Source organism: Populus nigra, chromosome 19 (assembly GCF_951802175.1).
Source record: "Populus nigra chromosome 19, ddPopNigr1.1, whole genome shotgun sequence".
Classification (NCBI taxonomy): Eukaryota; Viridiplantae; Streptophyta; class Magnoliopsida; order Malpighiales; family Salicaceae; genus Populus; species Populus nigra.
The window spans coordinates 4857899-4884997 of NC_084870.1; the positions used below are offsets into that span (position 1 = coordinate 4857899).

General features: G+C 32.7%; 3 protein-coding genes across 3 annotated transcripts; 2 read left to right on the forward strand and 1 right to left on the reverse strand.

The window, feature by feature from the left end:
• The first annotated feature begins 3219 nt into the window (after nt 1-3219).
• LOC133679403 (triosephosphate isomerase, cytosolic) lies at nt 3220-8431 on the forward strand. The gene is made up of 9 exons (XM_062101990.1): nt 3220-3554; nt 3712-3787; nt 4317-4440; nt 4954-5038; nt 5192-5324; nt 5594-5688; nt 6534-6612; nt 7945-8027; nt 8123-8431. The coding sequence occupies exons 1-9, from the start codon at nt 3516-3518 to the stop codon at nt 8171-8173; spliced, it is 765 nt and encodes a 254-aa protein (XP_061957974.1). The 5' UTR covers nt 3220-3515; the 3' UTR covers nt 8174-8431.
• A 7981-nt stretch (nt 8432-16412) lies between these two features.
• On the forward strand, nt 16413-19926 carry LOC133679740 (probable serine/threonine-protein kinase PBL9). The gene is made up of 7 exons (XM_062102427.1): nt 16413-16628; nt 16893-16998; nt 17618-17943; nt 18166-18301; nt 18395-18537; nt 18659-18782; nt 18908-19926. Exons 2-7 carry the CDS (start codon nt 16947-16949, stop codon nt 19342-19344), a joined length of 1218 nt encoding a protein of 405 aa, XP_061958411.1. The 5' UTR covers nt 16413-16628; nt 16893-16946; the 3' UTR covers nt 19345-19926.
• An 814-nt stretch (nt 19927-20740) lies between these two features.
• LOC133679741 (serine/threonine-protein kinase PCRK1-like) lies at nt 20741-24058 on the reverse strand. The gene is made up of 4 exons (XM_062102428.1): nt 23332-24058; nt 22922-23193; nt 22458-22580; nt 20741-21950 (listed from the first exon to the last, which is right to left on the reverse strand). Exons 1-4 carry the CDS (start codon nt 23723-23725, stop codon nt 21387-21389), a joined length of 1353 nt encoding a protein of 450 aa, XP_061958412.1. The 5' UTR covers nt 23726-24058; the 3' UTR covers nt 20741-21386.
• Between the last annotated feature and the right edge of the window lie 3041 nt (nt 24059-27099).

Sequence of the window (27099 nt, forward strand, 5' to 3'; positions counted from 1 at the left end):
CGTTGCTAACATTAAAAAATTAATATATACATAATCCGTTGTTAATTCATTGCTAAATCAACATCCCAATTATTTATTCCGTTACTAAAATCTGATGCTAATGACCCTCATTTTTAGTAATTTTTAGTAGTGAACAGAAAATGAATTTTCCAGCTTCGACTTGGTGCTTTCAAGTCGGGGACCGATGGCTGCGAAATCGTTGCTAAAAACGTCTTCGATGGCAACTCCATCGATGATCCCAACAGACAACTTGGATCAACTTCGACAACTGCAACACCTAATTCATCTGACCACCTTGCTGCAAATTCATCCAGCTCTTTGACAGAGCAACGATCCACTCCTCTCACACCTCCAAACACTTTACTGCCACACATATATACTCGCAGGTATAGCCCGTTCAGAAACACCCTCGTGCATCTAGACTAGCAAATCTTGACACCTGCTCCCCCTCTGGAACGAAAAGAAGACTCAATTTCAAAGACCCCACAGCAGGTTTACGTACTAAAGACCCTGCTCCTTTCATGCATGTGTCAATCACTCCTTATATATCCAGTATTGTTTTTGAACATTATTCACAACATTCATTAAAACTGCGACTGTTGCTTATGCTGGTCTCTTTAAGTTCTTCGCCTCTTTTTTTCAATACAGCCATCCCGGTTCACCACACACCGACAATCCTACCGTTGAAGATGAAAATATAGTGCAAGATTCAGCTTCAGATTCCCAGATTGCATCTCCGCAAGCATAGAGACAGCGAGGATCGCCAACATCTCACACTTAGATGAATCTTTCTTCTCATCTAATTATGTTGTTGCGCTTTCTTTTTTTCTCTGCAAAAAGATACTCATTAATTAATGTGACAACTCCTGCTGCTATCCCATGGACTACGACTCATCCCTTTTAAATATTGCATCAGTTTTCCCTACTGCTCCCCATGCCTTGACTCTTCTGTGATACAACTAAGATCCCTCTGTTTATACTCTTTTGTTTTCATTGGTTTAGCTTTTTCTTGGCTCACATGGACGTGTTCATCAAATTAATTTGCAGGCAACTCTCACTCTTCTAACTACCTTCGTTGCTCTAATACCTCCTTTCACCGTTACTTTCTTGCAGATATGCTGCTTTCCAGTCTTTTTTGCGTTCAGTGTGTTTTTCTTTTGTATAAACTGTACGTTGACCCTGTCCTCCTTGCTATCTGCTACATCTTCTGTGACCCTATGCACACCGCTTCTTTTTATTTTGTGATTCGTTCTTAATTATCTAGCTTTTCGGATTTCCAAGACAGCCCCGCGTTAATGGTCTTCAACTTTTTGCTTGGCCTATGTAAACAGCGAAGGCTTTGACTGTAGAAGACCAGCGCTAGCAGAACGGATGCACCTCATCTAGTTACAGTACAAAAAATAGAGCTTTTTTTTTTCTATAGCCCTCTCATAATTCAGTACGGATTCACACAATAAATTTATCAAATTAATTCTTGGAAGAGAGAAACACAAAGGCTAGTTTTTAGGGATATTTTTGAATTTTTACATGGGATATATTTGTTATCATAAAATTGGTGAGGAATATATATATTTTTTCCTTTCTTGATTGTCTAATGTAAAGTGTGAAATATCCTTGAAAATAGAGGGTAAAGTCCGAAATACTCTTAACTACCCATGTGAAGTCTAGCTTTTTGGACTTTTAAAATCTTATTGTATTGTTTTAATTATTTTTCTGTATTTGTTTTAAATTTTTTTATGTTTTTTTTTTAATTTTATTCTTTATTTTTTTTTTTTAATTTTATTTTTATGTCATATTTGGTCTTCTTTTTTAATTGATATTTATTTTTCTTTTCACTCTTTTTCTAATTGATTTTCTTTTCAATTTCATACTTATATTTTGTTTTAATTTGTTTCTCATTCTTTTCATTATAATTTCTTTCGGTTTTATTTATTTTTTTAATTTATTTTTTTTGGGTTCATCCCTCATTGTTTGATTTTATTTGATTTTCATGTCAAATTTTATCCTTATTTTTTCAATCTTGGTTTTTAATTAAACCCGACTCAGGAGTCGATCTCAGGCAAGTCCTAGGTCCCGAATTGAGTGAGTCGGCCAAGGTTACCCAAATCAACTTAACCTAAAAAAATTCAACAGGTTTTTAAAAATTTTCACAAAAAAGTTGCGTCTTTATTTTTTTAATCATGGTTTTTAAACCCGACCCTAAGGTCGATCCCCGGGCAAGTCCAATGTCACAGGTCGGGTGGGATGGCCAAAGTTACTCGAGTATCTAAATTTTTTATTTTATAAATACGTAAATATGACATTATTTTGGTCAAAATTTTACAAAAAAAAATTCAATGGGTTTTAAGACAAGTTTCAAAAAAAAAAAAGAATTTAACAAAGAAATTGAATCATCATTTTTTTTATCATGATTTTTAAATCTAGCCCGAAAGTTGACCCCAAGTATCTCCTAGGTCACAGGTCGAGTAAGTTGACCAAGGTTATCCGGAGCTGCTAATTTTTTTATTCTGCAGGAATGACAAAATTATATTTTTTTATAAAGATTTAACAAATAAAATCAACGGGTTTTGAAAAAAATTAACAAAAAATTTAGTTCTCATTTCTTTGATCATGGTTTTTAATTAAATTTTTTCTTGGTCCCTTAGCATTTAGTTCATTGAGGATTTTGCTTCATAAATTTTTTAGATTTGCTTTTCATAATGTGGTACCGGCCTCATAACCGAGGTGACAAGTTTAGAAGGTTAGCTTTAGTAGATTTCTATTGTTTTAGTGTTTTTTTTTTAAATTCTGTTTTCCGACATTTGGTTGGTTATGAATTAGTCTTTGTTATTTTTTTCATTTTGTTTTCTTTAAAGTTATCCTAATTTCATGTTCTAAGTCGCAGATTTGATGAGTTGATCCAGGTTAATTAGGGTCTTTTTATATTATCATTTCTTTTTATATCCCAAGTGTTAATTTTTTATTAATTTGGTTTATTTACTGTCATTATTTTTTTTAAGTATTACTAGATTAATTGAGATTATTAAATTTAGTAGACTCAATTCTATGAATTTTTTCAAATCCTGAGTTTAACATAGAATTTTTTTTATTTTCAAAAAAAGAATAGTTCAACCCGTGATATACAATGTAGCGTAAACTATCTAGTTTGAATTACTAAAACAAAACCTATTTTCTTTTATCAATGGAAAATCTTAGTACCTCTCCAAATCCGAAGGAAAAATAATCCTTTCCTCCATTGTCCACCCTAAAATAAGAAACACAAGGAGAGGATGGAAGAAGTGAAACCCGCCCGATTACCATTTACTGTAGGGTAGAGGAGTTCATAAAGCAAAATGAGGGTAAATAAAAAAAAATAACATCAGACAAAACTTGTGCCACTCACCTCAATAGGTTCAGACACGATAAATACAGGCAAGGCACTGGTTGTGTCAAGCAGACTCGTCCATAGTAAGCGTCTCTCTCTCTTTTCTCGATTTTCTGTCTCGTTTTCATCGCTGAACACAATCGACTCAACTATGGTCAGAAAATTCTTCGTCGGCGGCAACTGGAAATGTGTATGCTCACTTTTATTTACTTTACCATTACTTGTTACTGTTGCTTCTTTTTTTGTATCATAATTTGTGATCGCCATAAATACTTAGACTGTATTTCCGACATGGATTTTGGGTCTTAATTGAGATTAATTTGCTCTTTTTTTTGTCGGGGTTGCAGAATGGGACCGCTGAGGAGGTGAAGAAGATTGTCACCGTGTTAAATGAAGCTGAGGTTCCATCTGAGGATGATGTCGGCAAGTTTTTTTAAGTCATATTTACAACTCTGCATCAATTACATACATTTAGTGAAATCTGACTTTGTTTGGAAAGTAGAATTCAACTCAACTTGAATTTGGACTTGTGATTTTGTTTGAACCCCACGTTACTGTTTGCAATCTAAGTTGTGATTTGGGATCATTGAATTTGATGCATTGGTAATCCATAAATCTTCTCGTGATTTTTCCTTTTAAAAAAAAAAAATGGAAGTGAACAGATATTTTGAATCTTTTGGAACAAAAAGAAGGGCACAATTTGATTTTATACACTGAAGCCATGCATGTCAGCGGCCACGCGTTGGCCTAAGCTTCCATTACCTAACTTCATTTTATATTTAGGATTTAAACCAATATGGAGTTCCTTTATTTACTTCATTCCTAAATTCATTTTATATCAAGAAGTTGCTGTTTTTCTTTGTGAGCTGTGAGCTGTGTGCTGTACTATAATTTTGTTCACATTGCTCTAGTTTTTGATGGAGCAGCGGGCCTTTCTTTTTTTTATTTGCAGAGGTTGTTGTGAGCCCTCCATTTGTGTTTCTTCCTGTGGTAAAAGGTTTATTGCGACCTGATTTCCAAGTAGCCGCCCAAAATTGCTGGGTTCGCAGAGGTGGTGCTTTTACTGGAGAGATTAGGTATGCCAATGCTCGTTTAATCTGTATTTGGGTCAAACCATAAAGGTGCTGGTTCTAGTCTTGAGACTGTGACTACCAATTGCCATTTCATGTAAAAGTGCTAAAGATAAGGACTATCTCCATTTCCCCCTTCTTAATGCCCCATTTCTTTGGGACTGTGACTACCAATTGCCATCGCTTTATGGGCTAATATACAATATCATCTGAACAGTATTTTTATATATCTTTGTAGTTATCAATGTCATGTCTGTGACTAATAGTTTGTTGTGTTTGGATGGGAAAGAATAGTCCCAATTGGTTGACATGTGATGGTTACAAGATATGGTATAACAACGTTGTATGAACAAGTTAAATTTTAAGATGATCTTTAGCTAGAGAGGGACAGGTTTTATTTTTTGTTTTGAATATCTGTTCCTGAGAACTTTTACTTTTTAAGTACTAAGAATATATTTGATCTTTTTATTCTCATTTTTGTTGCCTGACTGGTGGGAAGTCTATGTCTCTTGTGGACAGCGCTGAGATGCTTGTGAATTTGGGCACTCCCTGGGTGATTCTTGGCCATTCTGAACGAAGATCTCTGTTAAATGAGTCAAATGAGGTAAACTATATGATATTGATGTGCATATCTTATACACTAAACATATGTTGTTTAGCATGTACAACTATACCTTCTATTAAGCTTTTTCTTTATTGGTGTTTCAACTGTATATTTGTGTATTTTTAAACCATATTCATATGCCTGCATCTGTAGTTTGTTGGAGACAAAGTTGCTTATGCACTTTCTTTAGGCTTGAAAGTGATTGCATGTGTCGGTGAGACACTTCAGCAGAGAGAGTCAGGATCTACAATGGCTGTTGTGGCTGCACAAACAAAAGCAATTGCAGGTAATTCCCTATTGTTGAGGTAACAGTTTGTCATTTAAAATTTTTGGTAATGTTGGTTCTGTATCGATTCAAGAATGCTTACTTGTAGGCCATGCTTATAGAGAAGTTATTGCATAGCTAGTTTGTAATGATGCCTTGCATTAGTAGAAAAATAGGTCCTTCTCAACAAAGGGAAAATAAATCTTTCCCAAAATACCTTTTCATTTACACCTCGATTTAAATAACTAATCATTCTTTCTTTGTTTTTATTGTGTCATATTCTCCTGCAGCTAATGTTTCATATTGGGACAATGTTGTTTTGGCCTATGAGCCAGTTTGGGCCATCGGTACAGGAAAGGTTGCAACACCTGCTCAGGCTCAAGAAGTAAGTATTATATCGGTTCAGTTGTCCTGCCAATATTTACACTTGCAAATTTGCTACACTTGAGCTCTTGTATTCTCTACAGTGTCATTGACAATTTTTGAAGTTGTTTGTGTGAGATTGTTAAATCAACAAAACTATTATTTATATCAACATAAAATCATTGGCTTCTGCAGTCTTTCAGCCAGAACTGTTATTTATATCATCTGTTTTGTGAGATCAACAATGTGATAGCTGAAAGATTATACATGTTATTGTAATGCTCCCCTAGCTGAAAGATTATACATGTTATACTTGAGCTCTTGTATTCTCTAAAGTGTCATTGACAATTTTTGAAGTTGTTTGTGTGAGAATGTTATATCAACTAAAACTATTATTTATATCAACTTAAAATTATTGGTTTCTTCAGTCTATTGGCCAGAGCTGTTATTTATATCAGCTGTTTTGTGAGATCGACACTGTGATAGCTGAAAGATTATACATGTTTTTGTTATGCTCTCCTAGCTATGTGATCTTCATCTAAGCAGTCTATATGATGGACTCTGGTTGAATGATGATAAACAGCTTAAATACTTCTTGACATGCATGTGTCCGTAAGTCCTTCCCTCTCTCAATTTCCCTAGTCTTTTGGAACAAAGTCAAGCCGCTTAACTAAATAGGCTATAGGTGACATGTACCCAAATTCTTGTCAAGTCTAAAGCCTCTGCTAGCGCGCGCGCACAAAAAACAATTGTTCCATAAATTATTTTACTAACCCACCCATACCATTTGTTTTGTCCATTTCAATGCTAAAATAATCTATCTGAATCATTTTTCATATTGTTTACATTATTCATTGGATATGCCAGGTCCATCTTGAATTGAGGAAATGGCTCCATGACAATGTTGGTGCTGAAGTTGCTGCGTCAACTAGAATTATCTATGGAGGTAACTTTGTCTATTTTTCACTCATTATGAGAACTCTTGCTGTTGTTAGATGTGTTATTGGATACTAACTAGAAAGTTTCCCACGCATTGTTGTGGATGTTTGGCCAAAGTCCTTTTTCTAGACAACTATTGCTCAAACTATGTTTTCTTGAGAATTTTATGGTAAAATTCACACAAGACATAATCAATGGGAAAATTAATATTTATCATATGGTAGCTTTAAGTGCAACTAATCATCCTTGGTTTTTATTGAATATATATATTGATGCTTGAAATTAATAGGCTTTGGTTTGGAATTTTCAAAACCTAATCTTGTTTGGTTCAACTTTGATTAATGACTATCTTTTAAAATAAATTGGTCTTAATTTGAAATATCCATTGGAGTCTTTAAATTTATCAATTTTGAAACAAAGATCTTAAAAATTTGCTATTATTTTTCTTGTTATATTTTATTTTAAAGTTCATTTAAAAAGATTAAATGTATATTAAGTTATTTTCAATTTCAAAACCCAAAAAATAAAAAATAAAAATCCCAAAACAAGCCAAAATCAAATCCAAGATGTTTTAAAGCTTAAAAAAATGATCAAAGTCCAAAGCTCAAACCCAAGACTGAAGTTTAAAAACAAAGTCAAAGCTCAAAATGCTTTCCAGGGCATAAAAAAGAAAGGGAAGCTGAGTAGAGAAAGGACAGATGGTAAGTCATGATTGAAAACTATCAAGCTCTTGTATATACAGTAATGTTGGTATTATTATTAATGTAACAATAAAATTATAAAATGGCAATAAGGGCTCTCATTGGAGACAGCAAATAACTCTCCAAATAAATATTGCTTACTCGTCAGAAGTTCAAATATCGAATAATAATTCAAAACAAGCTGTTTTCATTCACTGTCTAGAGAAAGTTGCCCCTTCCTCCAATCTCCCAGGACTAAATTATCTTGCTAAGCCCACCCTCTTGTCCATTCTTTGCTTGAATTGCGAATTGTGTTCCTGTGCATGCTTAGTCCATTCTGAACTTCTGGTTGTTAATTGTCACTCTCTCAACACTTCTTTAAATAATGGCGAAGGCAAAGGTCTAAAAAGAAGGTCTGAACTGAACTTTAACATTTGAATGAGACTGGTCCTCGCCATTATCATGTTTTATATAGCAAGTATTTAGTTAAGTTCTGTATTTGAAAAATTACAACAACTTTGATCTGGAAACTGAAGCATCGGCACCCTACTATTTTCATTCTTCTTATCATCTTTTTTACTCTTTTTTTAGATTGGTAAACTTGAGACGATTAAACTCTTGCTGCAACTGACTCATGCATCATCTGCACATGTTTGTAGGCTCTGTAAATGGAGCAAACTGCAAAGAGTTGGCAGGACAACCAGATGTTGATGGATTTTTAGTTGGTGGAGCTTCTCTCAAGGTGACTTGCTCGCTTGTTTTCTTATAGCTTCACCATTCTTTCTTATTTTAATACTCTGTTGTTTGGCTCTTTACCCATCTTTTCATTTTTGCCAGCCGGAGTTCATTGATATCATCAAATCTGCAACAGTGAAGAGTCAACTGTGAAGAAGATAAATTGGTAGAACTGTCCTGCTTGGTTTTTCTCCTGCGATGCCCTTAGTGCAACTAGCATTTCTGTGTTCTGACCACTCTGGAACAGATAGATACCTTCTCCGTTATGGTTCCAAAACATGATAAATCAAATCTGTTACCAGATCGTGGTCTGTACTCCTTAGGATTTGCAGCGTTATGTGGTTTTGATTCTGATTCTTGTTTTTCTTGGATTTTTTTGGTTATGGTTTAAGTTTTATATTGAGTTATTAATTGCAGTTTTTTATTCGGCAGTAAATCTTTATCCTACAGCCATGTTACGCAAAAAGCATACCTGCTGATTTTCGTGGCATTGATTATTTGCATCTTGACTATAAATATATATTCCGGGGCTTCATATAGGATTTGAAATCATAGAAACTTACTTTTATACGTTGTCCTGGTTATCCTGGAGGTGAGATCATCAGTCCAGTTGTAAAGGTAATATCAGTCCAATGTTAGAACTCGAGGTGTTAGCTATTATAGTCGTTGGGCATCAGTTTGAATGCTGTAATGCTAATCGAATTCCCACGTTGTTGGCTTTGGGTTTTAGCAAGGTACTAGATTATTAGTCTGCATAATGAACGGGCTGCATCATGACCATGAAAAAATATAGACGTTGTTAATGACCTGATATGATATAATTTATTTAACAGGTTTAAAATTAATTTAAATAGCTAATAAAAATATAATTTAACTTGATAAATATTCAAGATGATATTATTTTTTTATAAATATTAAAATGTTAACATATATGATTGATTTAAGATGAGTTAACTTATTAATCTGCCTATCAAATTAAAAAATTATGATAATTATATAATTTTTTAATAAATTAAATGTAGAAATAGAGGATTAAAAAAAATAATTTTAAAAAATATCCTAAAGCATTTATAGTGCCCGTCCATATCGTTTCCAAGCCCAGTCACAGAACTGCCACTCTTTTGACTAATCTCTTACTCATTATTCTGTCTGTGGATAAAATAATCATACCAATAAATTCCACATATCTTGTCTCTTTCTTATGATCACCTGTCACTAAACTCAAAGCCCTAGATTCCACATATCTCTTTAGGGTTTGAAATCCTGGGAGACAAGAAGCTCCTCCATCTTTTGAAGTTTTAGTCCACATTATTATTATTAATTCCAATCTCTACATAATCATGAAGTATAGATACTTTAATCCGATGTTCTTAGGTATGTATTGAATACTTTTCATATGTATTCAGACTAGTAAATAAATATATCCAGATGCTTTGAAAATCGTGCATATTTATTAGCTCAATTTCAATTGTTCTTTGTTTATTACTTTTTAATAGTTTGTCCGTATTTTAATTTTACAATATCAAACTAAGTTATTTGTATGTATAAAATACAAGGACCAAATCGTAATGATTATTGCTGAAGAAAATAAAAAATATATGATCTTACGATTCTTATTACAAGTCTCGATAAAAATAATTTGTTATTTGGAATTATATTTTAAATAGTTTTATTTAGTTTTATTTTAAGTAGTTTTATTTAGTTCCAAACTTATATATGTTGTTGTTCGGAATTTTGAGTTGAAAAATTGATTTCTTAATGTTTTAAAGTTACTTGTTAAGTGTCATGGTTAAGTGTTGTTAGTTGAAAATAGATTTAAAATGTTTTTTTAGTTCAAAAAACTCAATTTGGTTTTTTGACCATCTCTATGATGGCCGCTAACAAATAATGCATTATTTATTTTGTTTTTAAAAAAATAAAAAAAAATAGATGATATATTTTAAAAATTAAAAAACTAGACATGTGATGGCTTTTATTTTTTTGGTTAGTGAGGCATGCCACCCCTATCCTCTTAGCCCAAGAGTCAACAATTTTCTATGTTTTTTTTTTATCACAATACCCGTTGTCTCTCCTATAAATTTATATTTATATAAATTTATATTACAAAAACATGATTACTAAACATGGTTAAGTCCATGATTTAAGCTATAGGTTGAGTGAGTTAACCTAGTTTAACATGTGTCAATCTAAAACATCATTTTAATTTAAAAAAAACATTAAATCAACATTATTTTTTATTAAGTAAAGTCATTTTTTTGCTGAACATACTAGTTTGTAAAGTCTACTATATCACATTGGATCAAATCCTGACTAATTTACTTTGAAAACTGGCTTGATTTAGAAGCAAAAACCATAAATTACCATGTTAATTTAACAAACTTTGTTAAATTTAATAACATTGCTAAAAAGAAATTCCACTTCAACATGCAAGCCACATACTACTCACAAAAAATCTAGAAGGCATAAGTGATGTATTTTTGACCCTAAACACATTTTATCGTTCATTAGAACACTGAAATTACATATCAACACTTGACAAAGAAATTGATAAAGCTTGCAATTTAGGGTGAAATTGTCCTTTTCAAATAATATAGTAGTCGTTGCAAATTTGCAAAATTAATTGGACCGTTCTTTTTTATCATAATAAAATAAAAATTCAGCGTAGATTACCTATCTAGTTATATCTATACAAGTTTAAACACCAAAGTTACTATAGATTTTGATTCGATCTATAATAATCTCTTCCCAAAGGGTGACTTAAGACGCTAATTATAGTTAACGCAGCTTAAGAGCGGAGCCGGTCCAAATGGGTCCTATTATTTAGCAAGACTTTTCAGCTGAAAAGTCAAATAAATTGGATAATTACAACTAAGCTTTGTATTATTGTATATATTGTTGCTGTATTAATTACTTTATTAGCATGTTTTAAAAGTAGCCTACTTGTTTATAAAATTATTTCATGGAAGCTTCTACACGTCATTCTTTCTTTCTTTATTATTTATTTTTAATTTTAGTGATAATGGAGGCTACAGCACTGACCATGGTCCAGGGCCTGTCGTTGACCGTATACTTAGCGTACGCAACGCAAGCCATACATCAACTCACACGTCACTAATTTTTGTTTGCAAAAGTGAAGTTTTGGATTACACCCGCAAAGTCCCTCGTTAGGCACGTCACCACTCGCCAGCTTATTTGGTTCCAGATTTTTTATTACAAGATTCACCCTAAGAGTTTTCCAATTAAAAACATTATGTGACATTATAGATAATATATTTTTATATGATAATTTATTTATATTTATATTTATATTTTTAAAACAAAAAAAACTCAGAATCTCGTATTTTTGTTGTATTCAGAGTTAGTTTCAATGCATGAAAACTCCCTGATATAAAAACAAATCCCATGCAAGCAAAACGACAATGCCATGCCTTGGCAATTCACATGGTCACAATACATTTATGAAGTGATTGTCACTGCGGGATGCTTTTAGGCTTGCAATAGACGCTACAGACTGGGTATTTGAATGTATAATATCGGTTATTTTTTAAAAATATATTTACCCAAAACTATATAATAATAATATCTTATTATTATTATTTTAAAATTATTTTTAATATTAGCATATCAAAATAATAAAAAAATATTAAAAATATTAATTTTATACAAAAAAAATTCATTTTTCCAAGAACATTGTTTAAAACACAATTCCAAATGGTATCGGAAGGAGATCATCATATTACAGGAAAAAAGAGAGAAAGTTATCGGTTAGTACAATTATAACAATAAAAAGATTTTTTTAATTGAGGTTGGTTTTTTATTTTTAATTAATTTTCATTAATTTAAGCTCAATAATCACTTAATCTAGGTCTCTATAATTTTTGTATTTTCAGATATATATATATATATATATATATATATATATATATATATATATATAAATATAAAAGGTTAAAATAAGTTTTTTTAATGGTATTGAATGTATTGACAATATTTATATATTTTTTTAGCATTGACCAAAAATAAAATTAAGTTGACTCGTGAAGAAGCTGGCGCATGACTAGTATATGAAGGCAAAATATTTCTACCCATTGCCATCTTCAAAAGGTGGAAGTTTCCATGAAAGACGGTCTTTCTTAATCACAGCCTTGGAAAGACGTCCTCTAAACCATAAAGGGCTCTGTATAGTTCCTGCGTGCGATATTTCATCACAGCACAACACGTGCGAGGTAGAGCGTAAGTTTATAATTGCATCTATAGAGAGGAAAAACAGAAAGGATCACTTCTTTACCATTCTCTGCTTGCCCTTTTTTAGGTTCCGTACAATTCATATAATATTTAAATTATTATATTTGTACAAAGAACTTTCTCCAATCAATTAAAAAAACAAGTGTGCATTTTCAACCAATATATGTTTTTTTTGAAAAAAAATCTCTCATGATTTTAATAGAATTTGCAATACGGTGCAAACTGTATTTTTTAAAAGTTTTAATTTTTTTATTAAAAATTATTTTTTTATGTATTTTGAATCGTTTTAATACAGATCTCAAAAATAATTTTTTTAAAATAAAAAAACATCATTTTAATACATTACGGCATGAAAAACATTTTGAAAAACAACCGCAATCACACTCCTGAACAAGCTGTGTTTATTTTTTAATAAAGATAAATTAATTTTATTTTTTTAACAAAACACAATTCATTGAATAAAATAATCTAGAACTCCTCCACAAAATGTATAATATGTAATGTATTTAAATTTCACTCCGAGAGCTTTTCACCTATGAATAAAAAATATTTAAGAAATTATATGTTTTTTTTATTATTCTACAAAACAAAAAAAATATTACCATATATGATGGTGCAACACCAATTTTTGCAATGTAGGGACACATTATACATCTATAACTTTAAAAAATGTAGTTATGGTTGTTTTTTATGCCGAAATATATTAGAATGATATTTTTTATTTTAAAAAAATTATTTTTAATATCAACATATTAAAATAATTCAAAACACAAAAAAAAAATTAATTTTTAGTAAAAAATTTGAATTTTTAGGGAATATTTCCCAAACTCCTCTTAAACGATCACCAATGATAATTTTTTAAATATAATCACTGATATGAATAATTATTGTAAGTAATCTCACTAAAAAAAAATCCAAGGACCATCTCATGAAATTTTATTTTATTTAATGTACTTTTATATGATATTAAATCTTTTTTTGAAGGGTTGGATTTAAAAAACCTTCCCGTGGTTCTGAAAGAAGGACGGAAATGTGACTCTCGGCTTCAATTTGATATAGAAACTAAAATTACACTGTCAACGTATTAATTAAAGTTAGAAGGACCGCCGTGCACGGGAGATTATTCCTTAATATAGATTGTACTAGATCCTTCGCCAACATTTGTCACGAGTTTGATTCTTTTTTTATATATAACGTAAGAAATATATGTTTAACCTATACTAATATTTCTTCTAAAACAAATTTAATTTGAAATAACTCGATCATGTTGAAATGTTTAAAATCAAATTAAATGACTAATTAAAATATATTTTAACTTAAAATAAATATTTAAGTTGATATTTTTTAATAAACATTAAGACAATAATACATTGAATCGATTTTGATTAACTTATCAATTTACATACTAAGTTATGAGATCATAATAATCTCGTAAAAAATAAATTAAAATAAATTACAAAACCTAATTTCTCATAAATCTAATACTGAAATATGAAACTAAAAAGGAATAATTACAAAAGGATCCAAGAAAATAACATGAATCAACTTAGGTTAATCTTTCAAACTTGCGACCCGGGTCATGAGACCATGATAGCCCAACAAAAAACAGATTAAAACAAGTTATGAAACTCAATTCTTAATCAGCTTAGTGTTAAAAAATAAAAATTGATTTTTTAAAAAAAAATGACACAAAAAATGACTCGAGTCAACCGGGGTTAACTTGCCAAACCCTTGACCGAGTCATGAGATGGGGGTAATCTCATAGAAAGCAGACCAAATCAAATTACGAAGTTTAATTCTCAATCAACTCAATGTTCAAGGATAAAATAAAAAAAAATCAACTAAAATAAAAAGAAAAAAACTTGAGTCAAGTAAGTTAACTTGTTAAACTTGTGGTTTGGATCGTGAATATATAATAACTTTATAAAAAGTAGTTTGAAAAATATTATGATGTCCAATATGTAATAAATATAATATTGAATAATATATTAAGATAAAAAAAAAATAACTACAAGAAAAAAACACTATTATTTTTATTAGTGTTGTATGAAGAGAGGTAGATTAAAAACTCTTTCCTCGTTAGTTTTTTGTTATTTTCAATAACAAGAAAAAGAATGTTTGTTCTATATTACGTTTGAAACATAATGTGTTTAACTTAAAAATAAAATAAATTTAATGGTTTTTAGTAATTTTAAATGGTTTCAATGTATTCCTATAAAAAAATTATTTTAATATATTTTTAAATATGTTTTTTTAAAAACTCCTTGTATGGCAATAACAAATACATCAAAGGAACAAGAAAAACTTGGCACGTAGTGTACATAACTTGGCAAAGTCTATGTTGATCTGATTCAACTACTTTCCGCAATTTTCTTTCTTTATTTCTTTTTTTTATTCGAAATGTTTAAATTTCTGTATCCATACGCGGTTGTAAACAGAGCTCATTGTAGTAACAATTATTTTGTAAAATATATTTTTAATATCAGTATATTAAAATAATTTAAAAATTTTAAAAAATTAAATTAAAGTGAAAGAATGAAATCAAATCAAATCAATTTTTTTTCTTAAATATTTTTATAATATAAAAATAAACAAGCCCGAAAAAACAAATCTATGTTAGATATGGTCCGTGCAAAACTGTGAAGCTTTAACATCACATGGCGGACATGAACCAAAGAAGCAAAGAAACCAACTTGTGCTGTGGACGCTTGTTTTGGTGCGCAACTTGCATTTCACCCATATCGTCACGGGGTGCCTTGCACGTGACCAAGGAACCATCATCGTGCCTTCTTTCACGAACCAGAACCTCTAAATTTTCTTTTCTTTTTCTTCCCGATAAAGCCTCAACGTATAAAATTTATGAATAAATGTGTTAATATTTTTCTTTTTAGTTTAACATGGGTGTCCGGATTAGATTACACGCACCTCGACTAATCTTATAGATCCTGAAGTTAACGACCATATAAGCCTCCAGTGACCATCATATGAGCAACCATATGGCTCGAACCTGAGATCACAGAGAGTGCAAATCTCTTGATTCCAATCTTATTATTGGGCCACTACCTAGATGATTGCTAATATATTTTATTAAGATTCTAGAATATGCACAACACAACGCAAAACGAATCATGGTGATTATTGCCAAACCCTGGCTATAAATAAATAAATAAATACATATAAAAATATGTTTTAATTTTAGAGTGAATTTATATTACTTTAAAATAAAATTTTTTAAAAAGATTTATTTTTTATCCAAATTATTTCTATTTATATCTTCTCGGTTTTGAAATAATAATTAAACACTATTTAAAAAAAAACATAGCTAATGATTGCTAGTGCAGCAAGAGTTTATCTAGAAAAGAGAGTTGCATTAATAATTGACTACAGGGGTTAAATAATTAAGATTTAACTTAACAGATAATTAATTTTAATTGTTTGCTTGATTATATGCTGATTAATCCATGATCTCCTCTGATATCCTGTACTTGTTAAATATTGACTAGATATTGTACGATTCCATTCCATTAATAATAAAATAAAATAAATAAATCCAAAGAAAGAAAGAGGCGAGTAGCCAGTGAAAGTGCCGCTGACTGATACAGTGAGAGGCTGCTGCTGAATTCCAAAGCCGCTGCATGTATACAAAGCCATGCCAAGCCAAGCCAAGCCAGCTACAGTAAGCAGCACAAGCTTAGCTGTCTGTGGACTGTAGGATTCAGTCAGAGAAACAGAATCCAATGGCTGAGAGTTGATCCTTGAATGGTATTGGTAGGGAGCAGCCTCCCTTTAAAGGCTTATCTTCTCTGACCTTACTCTCAACTGTATCCCACTCCTAGAGTTAGAGAAATAAATAAATAGGAAAAAAGAATGAAAAGCATTTCAGTATTTTTTTGAGAAAAATAAGTATTTTCCAGTTAATTTTATGTTTTTAAATCACTACATTATTGTACTATTTTAGTTTTTTTTACCGTAGTTTTTCTAGTTTATTTTTATTTTTAATTTTCTAATATAAAGATTATAATAGTTTTTTTGATAGTTAGACATTTAAATGGTAGAAATGGAATATTTTAAATATCTTACTATAATTATATAATTACAGTATTATTGAATTTTTAAAACTTTTATATATAACAAAACCTGTAATTTTTCCCCCATGAATGCGTGAACAAGATGGCAAGACAAACTTAACATAACGTTGTGCTTAAAAGCGGGACCAGCCCGCCATTAATGCTATCCCTCTATCCTTTCTTATTGCCTCCTACCAATCAAACACTAAAGAGCTTAGCTCCGACCTGGTCAACTCACCCTCTCCCTCTCCCTCTTTTCTCCACTAAAACAAGTTGCTGAGTTAAGAAAACAAGAGGTGGGCTGTTTTGTTCTCTATGTTCTGGTTTATGGGTTAGCTTTTAGTTTTTTATTTAGAAACAAAAGTTGCTCTTTGATTGGTGCTTTTCTTTCTCTGATTTTTCTTTCTTTTTTGCAAAAAAAGGGTGCTTTTGTTTGAAAAAAGGAGTATTTTTTGTGTGTTTTGTTTTCAAACCTAGATCTGCTCCTTTTGCTGTACTTTCGAAACATCGTTCCTTTCAATGTTTGTAAAGCTCAAGTCTTTGATTTGATTGATCTGTAGGAAGGCAGAGAAGTTTCAAAAGGGTAGCTAGCTTGGGTTCTTGATTTAATTTTGATGGGGATTTGCTTGAGTGCCCAAATTAAAGCTGAGAGCTCATGCAGCACAGGTATTCTCTCTAATTCTCACTGTTTTTCTATTGAACCCCACGAGCATATATGTTTCTTGCTTCAGTGGTTATGGCTTTTTCTTTTTTAAGTTTGATTTCCCTCAATATTTTTGTGCCCCCCCTTTTTTTACTTGATTAGGTTACTGTTGGTTTTCCATTCATTACCTGATCAGGTTCTGAATATAATTAATTATTTTCTGAAAGGTGAGTTGGTTTGAGCTAAAATGAAGTGTGGGTTTTGAATCCAAATGTGGTATGTTCGCTTGGAAGTGGAATTGATTTTTTTATTTTTTTGGATAACTAGGTTTTTACTATTTTTGGGTTCGTATAGTTTTGTTGAGAACTTTAATTCTGTGAAATTGGACAAGTTTTGTGTTCCCGATTTGTCAACGGGGTCTGTTTGGGTTGCTGGCAAATAACATGAAAATAAATGGAGATAGAATCTTAAAGGCTTTTCAGGTTCACTTCAGTATAGGCAAAATGATCAGCTCAATCAAGGCTTTATCTTTACATAAGTAATGTCACTTGTTGTTTTACTAAAAGTAGCACTGGAAATTGTTTAGTGATATGGTGGCGGCAATCAATTTATGTAGAGTTTATATTTTAACTTGAGATGCAGGGTTGAGTTCAAAGAATGTTAGCACATATGGGACTGATCTGAGCAGTACGAGTAGCAAGGTCTCATCTCTTTCAGTGCCACCCACTCCTCGGAGTGAGGGTGAGATCTTGCAATCCTCTAATCTGAAGAGCTTCAATTTTTCTGATCTCAAGATGGCCACCAGGAATTTCCGTCCTGATAGTGTCCTAGGAGAAGGTGGTTTTGGTTCAGTTTTTAAGGGATGGATTGATGAGCAAACATTTGCTGCTGCCAAGCCTGGAACTGGAATGGTTATTGCGGTGAAAAGGCTTAACCAAGATGGTTTCCAAGGTCACAAGGAGTGGCTGGTGAGTTCATTTTCTCGTTCCTTTCACTTCTGTATTAAGCGGGGATATTTTCTGGAGTCAGAAACAATTAAAATTGTGACTGTAGAGTTGGATATCAATAAAATCCATTATGCTGGTAACTCCAAATTTCAGCAAGTTATTTCCTATTTGGGGTACATAATTAAGCCAAGTTTATTCTAGTTTCGGGTTTAGAGGCTCACTTATCCCGTGCTTTTACTGTAGGCGGAAGTAAATTATCTGGGGCAGCTCTATAATCCTCACCTTGTGAAGCTGATTGGCTATTGCTTAGAGGATGAACACCGACTCTTGGTGTATGAATTTATGCCTCGAGGCAGTTTGGAAAATCATTTATTTAGAAGTGAGTTATTCTTGTTTTATCTCGAAATTTTTTAGCCAAAATGGATGTTACCAATAATTTGAAATTTACACCTTTAAACTGTTGCTGCCCCAGGAGGTTCTTATTTCCAACCACTTTCTTGGAACCTCCGAATGAAGGTTTCTCTTGGTGCTGCAAAGGGTCTTGCATTTCTTCATAGTGCTGAAACGAAAGTGATATATAGGGACTTCAAGACTTCTAACATTCTGCTTGATTCGGTATGGGCGATGGGTGAAGCAGATTTTCATACCCCATGATATGGTTTTATTTGACGATTTCAGAAAATCTTTTCACATTCTATCTGTGCTTCTAAGAATTTCTTTTGCATTATTTTTTCAGAAATACAATGCAAAACTTTCTGATTTTGGGCTGGCCAAAGATGGGCCGACTGGTGACAAGAGTCATGTATCTACCAGGGTTATGGGGACCTATGGTTATGCTGCTCCAGAATATCTAGCTACAGGTATTAATCAAATTCAGATGCATTTTCCCAGAGCTTAATTATAATTGTCCTGTCTAATACTTTTCTGTCAATTTAGGCCATTGTTTTTTACTCATTTCTGATGGCCACTCTTCTTTCCTAACTAGGGCATCTAACTACCAAGAGTGATGTCTATAGCTTTGGAGTTGTTTTGCTAGAAATGTTATCTGGCAGGAGAGCAGTTGATAAAAATCGCCCATCTGGAGAGCACAATCTTGTGGAATGGGCTAAACCCTATCTAGCAAACAAACGCAAGATCTTTCGCATCCTAGATAGTCGTCTTGAAGGTCAGTATTCAATGGATGTTGCCTATAAGGTCTCTACCCTTGCGCTACGTTGCCTATCCATAGAAACCAAGTTTCGACCAACTATGGATGAGGTTGTGACAGCATTGGAGCAGCTCCAGGATTCCAAAGAAACTGGTACTGCCAATGGCCATGTGGGCAACAAGCCCCGAATACGTAGACGAAGTGCCAATGATGCAACTGGTGGAGGGAGTATTGCTGCATATCCTCGGCCCTCTGCATCCCCGCTTTATGCGTGAAATAGAATCATGGAACTTGACTACAGCAGCATCTTTTCATTTCTTAATACAGTGCTGGCAGTTTTGCAACTCACGTGGGGACCTTGGCACCAGCTCACGTATATTCATCCAATGATTGTATAGTTTCTTGTTTTGGCTAATGTATTCAAAGTCCTGCTGACAAATTTCCAGGTCGGCCTGGAAGAGGAGTGCTTTCGATGATGCTTGTCTTTTAGATTGCAGCACTTGGAAACGGCTTCGGAGTTGAGAATCTGAGAGAGGCAAGAGCTTTGGGACCATATATAGTTAGCTCCCGTTTCCTTATCCCAGCCTGGCTTGTTGTACGTGATGTATTTAATGTTAGTATTCCTTTTTTTCCTTTCCATATGGATCTGTCAACAATACCTTTAGATGTGTTGCAGTCGGTCGTTTGATTTTTTTTTTTAAAGAAAACAGAGAAGCTAAGATATGTTTAATGTTCGGTGGATCACTTCATCTAAGCTGTGATTATGTGCCAGTTCAAAAGCTGTGAATGCACCGTTGTATTTCTCGTGACTTGTACAATGCCTTAACAGAAAAGGGAAAGCGTTGCTCTTTTTTTTTTTTCCCGGCTTTTTGCAGAATTAAGCGCGAGATTTTCCCCTAGTTCTGCAACAAAAAACACTCCATCGTATTATTTAATTCTGTAATATAGCAATCGGATCATATGATAACATTATTATCGAATTCGGTAGCCATATAACCAAATCACATAGTTAATGCACTCATGCTGTGCAAAGTATGGCTAAAATTTGGAAAAAAATCTGAATTTTGGCAAGCATTATAGAATACACCTGGAGAAGTGAAGAAAAAAGGAGAGAATGGAAAGTTGAAGATAATCATGTCAACCACACCTTAGACTTCACTAGGAAAGTTGGGGGGAAAAACAAGGGGGCACACGTGGATACTATTGCTATGTGGTTAAAGTCCATGAAGCTTTTGATTTTTGAGCTGTGCAACAGTTAGTCCAACATGGCAATATCAGATAGTGCATGAGAGCCCTGAATTTCAAGGTTGTGGAAAATCTGTTTTAATGATGATCACGGGGCCCATGTTCTTGACACCCTAACAAAGCGCACCAACGGATGGCTAGATTGCGCCATATATTATGCAAGATGTTGTGAGATCAATGTAGCTCTGTGTCACCCTTCCAGGTTACTTGTGCTACTGTGCAATTGCCCATTCCTGAAGCGGAAAATCTGATGTGTAAGTACTTATTTCTCTAATAAACAGCAAGCTAAATGATTGGCAGCTATATGTGCTCATTGAGGAAACCATGCTGCATGTCTTTCGTCAATGCCTACGATCAGACTAGACATGCTCACCAGATCAGGGAGTTGTCTAATGTAGTTGGGAGGAGTGGGTTCAAGCTAATGTATTTGATCAAGTTATCGGGAAATAATATAAATGTGTGTTTATCTGGGGAGATAAAATGAAAATGTCATGCTTGATGCGACAATGAAGAGACAAATAACAATGATCCGCAAATTTGAAAAAGTTTTTTTATACATGGTAGCGGACCAGGTTGGGGACCGGGGAGAAGCGGGCTTGATGGTGCGGGAGGAATGAAACCGGCCGATCAGCCAGATAGTAATTCTGCAGAGTGCAGTCACATTTAGAGCCTCTCTAGAAAATACGCAAGAGTAGCTCTGCCAGAGGATCCCAAATCAGTTCTCACACGAGAAGACAAGGAAAGCCAAGGAAATGGAAAATAGAAACCTCATAGACCATAGTGCATCAGATATCACCATCCATCTTTGGGCAAAACTACATCCTTCAGAGGAGATGTGAATTTGTGCCTTGCAATATCACATGCATGCCACGCAGCTTTGAAGGCACGACAAACCTATATTACAGCCATCTTGCAAAAATAAAAAGATGATCATTGCCCTTCCTATTGTTTGGATTGCATGTGAAATATTCACCTTGTTATTTACCCCCCATTCATTTGCCATTCTCCTAGGGAGTTAGGACGTGTGCATATTTCTATTTACTGGTAGAAACTGAAATCTTATCTCGAAGTTCTAAGTTCTAACCAATCGTGGCGTCCAGTTTCTCCAATCTAATTTCCCAGTGGATCTATTTCTCAAGCTGACCATTTCTCTTATGTAGAAAACTTTTTTCCGGTAACTGTTCCCCGGTTTGGTAGACTCGGCCCCCGTCTCCCCAGTGGCCTCTTCCTTAACTTCCTCAATTTCAGAGACAGGTTCAGGGATCCCTTCATCTTGAGATGAAGTCTCACTGATTATGTTTCCCAATATCTCTACTGCCTCACTCATTTTAGGGCGGGACTTGGGCTGCTTTGCTAGACATCTGTTTGCCAAGGCTGCTAGTTTCTGAGCTGATTTGATGCAACACTGTCCTTCCAGTCGTGGGTCTACGATAAGGTGGAACTTCTTTGAATCGGATACAAATGGTTTTACCCATTCCAAGAGCTTTTGCTCACCCCGAGGCAGGTTTCTCTCAACTGCTCGCCTTCCTGTTATAAGCTCATACATAACCACCCCAAAGCTCCATACATCACTCTTAGCAGTAAGCCTGCCAGTCTGAACATACTCTGGAGCTGCATAACCCACTGTGCCCACAACCTTTAAAAATGTAATTATAATGCATAATTAGAGAGTAACTAGTTCTGCTTAACAGTAAAATTATAGGATTAGTTAAAAAAAAGAAGAGGCATGCTGCTTTTGTAGAGATCAACTCAAATTCTATAAACTAGTGTATTAATGGCACTTGAGCAGGTATAAATCTGCTAGAAGATATAACCACCAACAACATTACAAAATTTCCACTTGTATGATATTAACTAGGTACAATGGTGCAATACAATAACACTAATGTATTTCTCCATGTGTGATCAAAACCTTTCAAACAGGAACAGGCATGAAAATACAGTGAAAGACCGGGATGCTCTTGATATTATTCTCATATCATCAAGTTTCATCAACAAAATCTACATAAAATCAATGTCTTTCCATCTGCAAATCTCTTATTTATTTATCTTTCTTGTTTGAACTGATTCATCTTAAATACTCAACCAGGTTTTTTTTTTTTTTTTTAAAAAAAAGAACATGGAAGAGGAAGGAACTACTTACTGATGTTGAAACATGACCGAGTCCTTCAGGAGGTCCCTGTCTAGCCAGTCCGAAGTCCGAGAGCTTTGCATTGAAGTCCTCGTCTAGTAGAACATTAGACGCTTTAAAATCTCGGAATATTAGCTGTTCCAATGCATGGCAAACCATAAGCACACAAACAGCTGAGAAAACAATGCAATACATTACAAACCACGGCAGACACCTGACAGAACTCGAGGGAAAATCTCTAGAATTGTCAATTAGCAAGGATCACATCCAAATTTCATAAATAACGAAAATCTATAGAAAGCATGAATTCCCATTATTGTAAATTTTAAAAACACCAACAGATTAAAAAAAAAAAAACTCAATTCACGGATAGACAGTAATTTGAGCATGGCAAACAGAGAAAAAAGAAAAAGAAAAAGGCTTTGAAAGGTTTACGATTCTATAACCAAAGCAACACAACATTATATATATAATACCTGAAAGTCCATTTCTTCATGAAGGTAAGCCAACCCGCGAGCTGCATCTTGGGCAATTTTTAATCTTGTCATCCACGGAAGAGTTGTGGGTAATACCCTCGCTAATAAATGGTCTTCTAAGCTTTTATTATGCATAAGCTCATAAACCAAAAGCCTTTGAATCCCTCTTTCATCATCTTCAGCACAATACCCCAATAATTTAACAAGATTTGGATGCTTAACCACACCCAAGAAATTAACTTCATTAATCCATTCCCTATGCCCCTGTAATACTAGAAGAAAATTATCCAAAAACACACAAATTTCATTAATCATTTAGCAAAAAGAAACCCCATTTTTATTTAACTATGAAGTTCGAAATTAAACACTGTTAATTACTCAATTATAACAAGGAAGGCATGCCTGGAAACCGTGACGATTCAACTGTTTTATAGCAACATCCATCTTGGAACCTGATTCACGATCAGCTGGAACTTTAACGACGCCTCTATAAACGCAACCAAAGCCTCCCTCCCCAATAAGCAAGCCTCTACTGAAGCCCCTAGTAGCAGATTTGAGTTCGGAGAAACCGAAGACTCGCAAATCATTAGCTCTTCTCTGACTCAGTAACTCGAAGAGCCCAACCGAGTCAGACAAGTCCCTAGAGGAGTAGCAGTAGCTGTCTGAGTCAAGCTCGGACCGCCTTGTATCAAGACTGCTGGACGCCACGCTCAAGGACCTGGCCCAGGATACTCTGGATACCTTCGAAACCGGGGCGTCTTCATCTTCCCTTCTTTCCCCGTTTGAGAAATGAAAACACTTCATGATTCCGAATCCAAAAAAGAAAAGAAAAAAAAGAAAAACACAAGTTTTTAAGGAAATGAGGGAGATGGAAGGGGTCAAAAGGAGAGGGTGAGAGGAGGAATGGCTAAAATAGTAATTTGGTAAGGCTTTTGAAGGGAAGGAGAGATAGATGGGGACGGACCCAATTAAAATGGTAGAAAAAAGTGAGGAAGTGGATCACGAGAAAGAGCGCAGGAGGAGGACAGAGAGAGATCAGTGGTTGCTGAGTCGTCGTTGTTCTGTCTTCTTCTTCTTCTATTTCTGTATGGCCAACCATTTTTGAGGTTTGGTGTCTTCTCTTCTCTTTTTATTAGTTGAGTGAGGGGTTTAACCGCTGTTTATTTTTTTATTTATTTATTTTTAAGGATCATGCTTTGTTTTTTATATTATATTGTATTATATTGTATTATCAATAGCAATAATTTTTAAACAAAATAAATAAAAGGACTGAAGCTAAAGTCCTTCATTGGTTTTGGTTTTGATACATCCGGTGGTCCATCTTGGATCCACTGTACTTTCGAAATGGACAATTAAAGTTATTTTTTTTTTATGGATTTTATGAATTGATTTAAATTACTCTTTTTTAATTAAAAAAAGTTACAAGTATTATCTATAGAAATTATATTTCTTTATGTTATAAATTTTGATCAAAAGTTCAGATTTTTAACTTTTAATTTATAAATTATGATTTATACCACATTTATTTTTTTTAAAAAAATAAGTCGGTTTTTATCAAATATATTTCTAAATTTATTTTGGTTGGAACACTTTAAATTGTTTTAGAATTGTTATTTATTTTTTACTTTGATGATGTTGTTTCTACAAAACACAAAACATACATATAAAATCAATATTTTTTACTTTAAAGATATAATTTTTTACTCACACCCTAACAATTTTAACTTATTTTTATCACAAGATATTTATAAAAATGATTTTTGAATTATGAATTAAAGTCAAAATTCATGTTAAATAGACATCAAATCTTTGATATTTTGAGTTCGAAACAAGATGGGTCTCTCTCTCCGATTCCAACGTCAAAATTATGAGCTCAAGTGTGGAAAAATAACTGGTTAAGATTTCAATTAAGTATGGCTATTGATAAAATTTAATTGATGGGTGTTAACTTTAATGGAAATCGGTGTTATATTTAGATTTTATTTGGAAATGTTGTTATTTTTTAAAGTGATTTTTATTTAAAAATATATATTTTTTAAAAATTATTTTTGATATTAATGGATGATCTAAAAATAAAAAAAATATTAATTTAAAATAAAAAAATAAAAAAAATTAAAATTTTTTAAAAATACTTTTAAAATGTAAAAATAAACAAAGCAATTCTATTCCAAAATTGAAATGTCAAACACCTAATTGCCGTTTTTAGACTTATAGGCTTTCTTTTAACTCATTAATTTTTTTTTTAAAAAAGGTTTAGTTTAAATAACGTCTTTTGATTTTTTATTAAAAAAATTTGGAGTTCGATGCTTCCTGGCTTTATACCAGGTCGACTCTACCATTGAATTTTAAAACTATAAATAAAAAGAGTTTTTTATTTTTATTTTTTTATTTTTTTTATGTACATCTTGAGTTAATTCCTCGCTTAAATGAGTAAGAAGTATTAATTTTATAACCTACCACTATTACTGTGGAGTTTAAACGTTTCTTTCTTTAGAGTACCGCCATTGTCACAATCTTTTAAATTTCTCTTACAATACTGGTTAATATAAAAAAAATAGATTAAACTAAGAGATTTATCGTTAATTTTAGGATTTATAAAATTAATTAAAATATACAAAAATTAGCTTGAACATCCACATTAAATTTTTAAAAAAATATATAGTTTAATCTTAATTGATGTACAAATTGAAATGAGAATTTCTTTACTGTCCAATCAATAATAATAATAATATAATGTTTTCTAGGATGGGACGCACCTTTGATTTTCGATGGCTAAAATGCACCATCCTGTATATAGACCGACTCCATTTTGCGCAGCCGTACAATTTTAACATGGAGGACAATTTCAAGAGCCAATGGGTTGTTGTTGTAAAGAAAGAAAGATATGAAGAAGAAGAAAGATCAACCATGTCTTTAATTAAAATGTTGCTTTTGAGAAGGTAGGTAGCAACCTCGTAAATTAAATAAAATATATAATTCTATTAATTAATTATGCTGTTTATTCTCATTTCTTCTTTCCAATGAAGAAAAACTATAGTTAAGAATTTAATTTTAAATGGAGAAAAGTAGCAGCATCGCAAATTAAATAAAATATGAATGTCCAATATTCAATCCCAAGAAAGAACTATTGTTCTACATGATATCAAGTAAAAAAGTGAAAGGGAAACGAAAATGTAAATAACTTGAATGTAGAGAAAAGTTGCAGGAAAAGCAACGAGGGAAAATAAATTATAAGAAAGTTGTAAATCGCATAAAGAAGATCGTGTTGAAGGGATATGGTATCTTTTTCAGTAATTAGATGATCTATTCATACTAGTACAAGGTTCAAATCATACTTGAACTGCAATTCTTAACTCTATAAAAATTATTCATAGTAACTAGGATTCAGAACATGAATTATAATATAGTTTATATCCTAATCAACACTTCTCCTACATAGAAGTCATATGATTACTAACTATCTTGTGATTTTTACCAATATAATATGCTACATAGACCATTATACAAAGCCTGACTTGATCTTCTAGTCAATCATGTAAACCCTTATCTTTATGGTTTATTGCCTTTTACCGGTCAAGATTATCTTTTATTTCTCGTGGATGATCATGACTTCCAATTCCCTTGGTCAATCACTTACTAACATCCCTAGTCGATTTAAACTATTCCTAGTTGATTTTATTAATGATGATCGGTTTTATCCTTTCTTTCTCTATTTGATCATGAATAACTAATGTTCTTATTTATTTGACGCATGAATATTTAATTTAGTGTAAACAATGACTCCATAGTTTTATTTTATTTTATAACAAATGAAGGAATATCCCATGTCATTTAAATACTAGAATTGATCAAACAAGTCCACCATCCATGACGTAAAAAATGAGCATTGCTTACCTAAAAAAATCAACTAAGCTCTTTAATGTTGTCTAACATGTCAATCAATCAAATAATTTCAAACAAGCATGCTTTAACCATTTAGACGTGATGTTTAGAATTTCAATAACTATATCATAATCTTGATATTAACTCTTCAACTCTTCCCCTTTCATATGAAACCCTCGAATCTTCTTTTAAAAACTTATAGCTTATTAAAATAAGAAAATAATTAAGAACGCTATATCTCTTTCTTCTTTTTAAAAACACCAAAATGACATCCTCAAGCTCTGGTCTATCAAAAT

Coding starts and splice junctions, on each gene's coding strand:
- LOC133679403 (XM_062101990.1), top strand. CDS start 3,516: ATGGTCAGAAAATTCTTCGTCGGCGGCAACTGGAAATGT. Junction 3,788..4,316: donor TCCATCTGAGGATGATGTCG/GCAAGTTTTTTT, acceptor TTTTATTTGCAG/AGGTTGTTGTGAGCCCTCCA. Junction 8,028..8,122: donor TTGGTGGAGCTTCTCTCAAG/GTGACTTGCTCG, acceptor CATTTTTGCCAG/CCGGAGTTCATTGATATCAT.
- LOC133679740 (XM_062102427.1), top strand. CDS start 16,947: ATGGGGATTTGCTTGAGTGCCCAAATTAAAGCTGAGAGCTCATGCAGC. Junction 18,302..18,394: donor GGAAAATCATTTATTTAGAA/GTGAGTTATTCT, acceptor TTGCTGCCCCAG/GAGGTTCTTATTTCCAACCA. Junction 18,538..18,658: donor CTAACATTCTGCTTGATTCG/GTATGGGCGATG, acceptor TTATTTTTTCAG/AAATACAATGCAAAACTTTC.
- LOC133679741 (XM_062102428.1), bottom strand. CDS start 23,725: ATGAAGTGTTTTCATTTCTCAAACGGGGAAAGAAGGGAAGATGAAGAC. Junction 23,194..23,331: donor AAAACAGTTGAATCGTCACG/GTTTCCAGGCAT, acceptor ATTTTCTTCTAG/TATTACAGGGGCATAGGGAA. Junction 21,951..22,457: donor TCGGTCATGTTTCAACATCA/GTAAGTAGTTCC, acceptor ACATTTTTAAAG/GTTGTGGGCACAGTGGGTTA.